Here is a 5,689-nt window from a genome sequence, read left to right on the forward strand (position 1 = left end):
AGCGATGAGTATACTCGTGATACAGGGTGGGCTGGCGTGCCAGCCACAAGTATACTCATCAAAAACAGCGTAACATTTGAGCATTTATTACATCACTGTTATATACTGTAGACCCAGACTTTATGGTTAATAATTTGGGGAAGATGCACCTAGATAAATATAACGTGCAAATAATGTACCGTATGTATGTTGCGTTATATTGCCTCGGCCAATAAAAAATATTGTCCTATCAATTGCCAGTGACGATAATATTAATGAATGCATACATTCAATATGGCCAAAAATGACATCTGACCAACCCCAACTTACAATTTTCACTGTGCCTGGGCCACATACCATATATTTGGGGACATACATCAATGCATGATGTGGGGGGAAAAAAATCATAATATACCGTGTACATCTATATTTAACCTGCAACGTTGCAGGCTTATAAATTTATGCATATATCTTACAACACAGGTTGGGTGAGCCAATAATACTGTTAATAAAATGCAAATGTATAATCCTGAATTCCAAATCTTAGCAAGAGGTTCAAGACATGCATATAAATAAACCAACCTATAAATCTAAATTACCGTTTCAATTGTTTAGTAGGATATGTAGAATATTCAGATATTACAGACTGAGGGTCCACACAATGTAAAACCCACCATGGCTAGAAATGGCACTCTCGTACTATGAATTTTAATGTAATTTTCACTTAAATTTTCAAAGGGGGAATTGGGCCGACTGGGCCCCTTTTTTCATCGGACCTGGAGATAAATTATGTAAAATAACTACTGTTTGTATATAGAATAAATAGTCAGTGTGTAGCAATAAAAACATGAGTATTTGAAGCGACAGATATCTAAATACACATGTAGATTATAACTAGTCATTTTCTTGGAAAAACCCACTGCATTTTCAGCATGTTGTGTTCCAAATCTTCAGCAAGCATATTGTTGTGAACCTCAGCCACATAGCACTGACCTAGAAAGGCAAGTCCCTGGAACAACCCCATTTTGTTCAGGTATGTGAGGCCAATCCAATGTTTGAAGGCATTTAGCAGCAACAACCCATGCAAATATATTGTAACATAATAAATAGTTGAAAAAAATCATAATACAGTATGTAATTTTACAGCCTAGTAAATATAGAAGAAAAATAAGAGTTGTAAGACCAATATTTAGAGCAACAATGTGATAATTCCATATAGTCACCATGTGACAATACCCTGTAACATAATATTTTTGATCAATATCACATACAGAAATACAGAAATCATGCAACAATATGCCACATAATGCAATCACGTGACCAGTTTAGCAAAGATGCAATAATGTGGTCAACATACCACATTATGCAAACATGTGACTTATCAATCATATGACCAATATGTCTCATAAACAATCACGCGACTAACGTATCATATTATAAGATCAGATGATAAATAAGTATTAATCAAATAATCCATTAACTTATAGGAATGCCCTTCAGATTTTAACTGCACTGAAACAAATAATTTTCATGCACATAATATATTAACAGTAATAATACAACAAAACTTATGTTAATGGTGGATGCTTGGGCCCTGGATTGTAATAGATTTACCATAAAGCATTCAGCTAAATACAATATGCAAGTCTTAACAGCCCAGGAAATGATTACCCATAGTCATAACTGGCTCAATTATACAGTATTATTGCTTTTGGCTTGCAACCAACTTCATTGGCTACAATCCAACATTCTAGAAAAGCAACAACTAGTCTTACGCCATGTTGTATTTGTTATACACTGGCCTGCCTACAATGTGTACAATACATTTGCCCCAGAAACGTACGTCCTTAGGTTGTCATATTAGTAACACTAACAGAGCACAAGTTCAGTATCAACATATCAACTGACATAGTAGAAACAGTTGTTCTCTAAAGCTATCACCTGGAGCTCCCATATATTGTCAGTAATACTGCTAGGCTACACTAGCAGTATTACTGACACAATATACTACTATCACAAAATAATACGGTACTCCTGTATGAATTAGGTTAATTGAAACAAAACAAATTTCTCCCTTGTCTATTTTGGACCCCTTTTCCATAAGATCAAACATCCCATAGCAATGAGTATCTGTGTAATAGAGCCAAGGCCTAGGTATTTAACTGTAGGTGAAAGGTAGTAAGTGGACAAATTACAGGCAACTGGACATTTTGCACACCAAGCATTTCAAGTTTTGAAATGTCTAGGTTGCAAAATGTCTGTGTGGCAGACTTACGAAACATCAAGGTTACAAAATGCCGAGACCCTGTGTGTTGTAATGAAAAAAAATCTCTGTTGACAAACACATTTTTTTTTTATTTGGCCTCATGGTAAAAAAAAGTTCAAAGGCATCCTGCTGTTGCGAATCCACAAGGTTGAATACAAAAGCATTCTAGCAAGGCACAAACAAGTACAGTAATCAGATAACAAACACAGACTTTGGGATCAAATTGGCTTTACAAAAGGACCTCTGATTTATCTGTGGCCATCAGCTATTCCGACCTCTTTAAAACAAAAACTTGAAAATCTAAGTGATGCCTGAGATGTTAGCAAAATAATGCTTAAGTGGTTACATAATAATTATACATTCTAATAAATAAATAATAATACTTTGATTATAATCATAACATAAAAATAGCTACACAATAGCGTTTGTCATTATATCAAAATAGAAGTGTAATTTATATCATAGTTGAAAAAAAAAAACCAAGACATAATATTTATTGTCAATAATACCTAGCTTTACAATTTTGTAATTGTTTTCCATTATCATTACTAATACAAATTTTTTTAAATGGTATTGAAATGGAATGAGATGAAATGGTATGTTCAGAAATGTGACTGATGGACCATAATGTAGGCCTAATGTGTGCAGTGTACAAAGTTAGAAATGAGTTGTTTATTGTACATTTATTTGAGACAGAAGAGATGCTTGTAATAGAATTTGAAATGCATACATTTTACATTTAAAGGGGTAAATATAAGCAATATATCAATATATTTTACATACAAATTTCAGAATTAATGCGTTTGTATAAATAAGTCTATAGTAACATGTATCAAAGGTTTTTTTTTTCCTCTTATCACTGGAGGAATAGTAGACTTATAAAGATTTTCACAAACCAGATTATATCCTTAAAAAAAAATCAAATATGAAAATAGCATTCTTAATATAGTTACACTTTATAATTAAAATGGTATGAAGCTTACCAGTAAAAATCGGTCTAAAAATACAAGTAGTTATCAAAACCATTATTTTTGGTATTAATGTAACTGGAATTATCTTTTATTTATTTCCAATAGCAAAATATGGCATTTTGGTATATTATTAGAATACCAATAAACATGGAAGTTTAAATCCTTTTCATAGAATGTTATTTTTTTTTTTATGTCTCATTATGTACACAAGGTGCTGTTAGCAATAAAGTACATTTCACTAGCCAATAAACATTCCGATGGAAAAAAAATCTGATTGATTTTAGACCTAGATAATTCAAGTTATCATCAACTACAGTATCATACAACACCTGTATGCAAGTATCAAATGCATGTGTATAGTGACAATGCTTTATGTTAATCAGAAATGTCACATACAAATATGTCTGGATAAATGGTAACACCTGTCCTAATGTATTGTGAACATTTATATTTATTGAGGCAGACAAAAATATGAATGTTGTGAGTGTCTATATATCTGCAGCATTTTGAGTTTGGAATGGGTCTGATGGTAATAATGATTATGATATTAAAAAAATTGAGCACTCACACTTATAATCTGTTCTCAAGCAGCACTCATATTGAGTATTCATACTTATACTCTGCATTAAATAGCATTACAATTAATTGAGCACTCATACACTCTGCATTCAAGTAGTACTCATATTGAATGTTTATACTGTACATACTCTGCCACTTAAGTAACTCTTATATATCGAGTATACATAGTTATATTTTACACTCGAGTATGTTCATTTTAGACTTGTACTCCACATCTCAGAAGCATTAAAGTTGAGCATTCATACTTTTACTATGCACTCAAGTCACTAAAAACTCAAACTTATACGCAATCTTGCATCCAGTAAAATATTACTGTACTGCTATGAATCAAGGTGTGGAATTATCGTATCAAAAACAGATATCAAGGGGTCAAAGTTCAACTCACAATGAGAGACCATGCATATCTGAGATATTGTGTAATGTTGGAATTTCATAATGTTGATGATTTTGGTTAAGTAATATTCTGTTTATGTTGCTAAATTTTAGCAAACAGAAACGATTACGATATGAATTTACATACATCTAAATCTAAACTTATACTTTAGATCACAACAAAATTTTTCATTTGAGATTTGTCTTCCCAATAGTAAATCCTATAAGCTGAAATGATTAGTATTGCATAGGAATCCTGATAGATATATTTCAAGCACACACAATATTATGGACATTACAACAGATTGTGAAAATCTTTAGAGGGTGCCACTGTTACGACGCAGCCTACGTGAAGATTGTTTCTAGAGCCGCAGATCCACCAGAGCGAGTCTCCTAAATGCAGTGCAGCTTCCTCTATACACCTTTACTTAACAGCTATATGTTAACATTTTTATAGACTGTAGTATATAATATATGGTTTATTTAATTTTGTAGATTCTTTACCATGCCACTCAAGAACATCCCGGTATAGCTACCTGTGCCCCTGGGGACAGATTAGGTGCGGAGTACGACACACATTCCTCCTTGATTACCCCAGAACCCCCAAGAAGCAGCATTTGTTCACTAGCCGTCATTTTGCTCGGCAGAGTCTGACATTTTAATCGATTGTTGGCTTGCCTTTGGAGATCATATCTGGCATCGAAACGTGATAGTGACTGATCTGGTAGCGAGTTCAAACCAGACACTGTCTGATGCTTCGCTAAACTTTGCGACGCTAATAAACTTGAGCTATTGTGCATAGAATGCAACTTATGAACATCGGAATCAATAGAACTGTGGCTTACAAGTGTCGTCAAAGATGTGTTGATGTCATTTGGATCTGCACTCACTGTACCATCTCTTCCTGAACTCTGACTGCTTGGCGTTCGGCACGGATCCGATTCCGTGCGGTATAACTCATTACCAGCAAGATTATCGTAAGATTCTCCACGCTGCTGGATTTGCATCAGTAGCAATGTGCGATCATTACAAAGTGCATTTAGAAATGGCGCGGCTGCCACTTTACCCTGAATCTCCTCTTGAATCTTTCTGGGATCAACTATCTGGAGTGGTCCTGATTGTGGAGAAGCCCTCCTTCGGTCTTTGGTGTGTTCTTTTCTGTGAGTACAACGGCGATCTTCTGGTTCATCATCCTAATGAAAAGGCAAAGATACTTCAGTAGAATAAATCAATCAATAGGAATTTATAGAGCACCATTTTTCACATATATGTATACATACATACATACATACATAAATTACAATTTATACAGTATTCCTATAGCATTAATGCAAAAATATTTTAGAGGTTCTTTTTATGTTGATGGTATTTTTTAGTGTTAGTATTACTGTTATAAGTACACAGTGGCTTATTTTTTATGTAAACAAATGCCCAGTTAATTAAAAAAGATCAATATTATGGAATTCTAACTCTGTTTTATACTTGTATTATACATAATGTACAATATTTATTCTAATATACC

The 5,689-nt window shown here is 33.6% G+C and overlaps 1 protein-coding gene across 1 annotated transcript in view; it reads right to left on the reverse strand.

Annotated features, from left to right (window-relative positions):
• Window positions 1–266: 266 nt before the first annotated feature.
• LOC117120088 (FERM domain-containing protein 6-like) overlaps window positions 267–5,689 on the reverse strand; it is a 35,723-nt gene continuing 30,300 nt past the window's right edge. Inside the window, exon 15 of the mRNA XM_033265090.1 lies at window positions 267–5,360. Coding sequence (XP_033120981.1) covers window positions 4,680–5,360 — 681 coding nt within the window. The 3' untranslated portion in view covers window positions 267–4,679. The remainder of the gene's footprint in view (window positions 5,361–5,689) is intronic.

This window comes from Anneissia japonica, unplaced genomic scaffold, assembly GCF_011630105.1.
Source record: "Anneissia japonica isolate Jap-2015-1 unplaced genomic scaffold, ASM1163010v1 scaffold401_len1656234_cov178, whole genome shotgun sequence".
In the NCBI taxonomy this organism is placed as follows: domain Eukaryota; kingdom Metazoa; phylum Echinodermata; class Crinoidea; order Comatulida; family Comatulidae; genus Anneissia; species Anneissia japonica.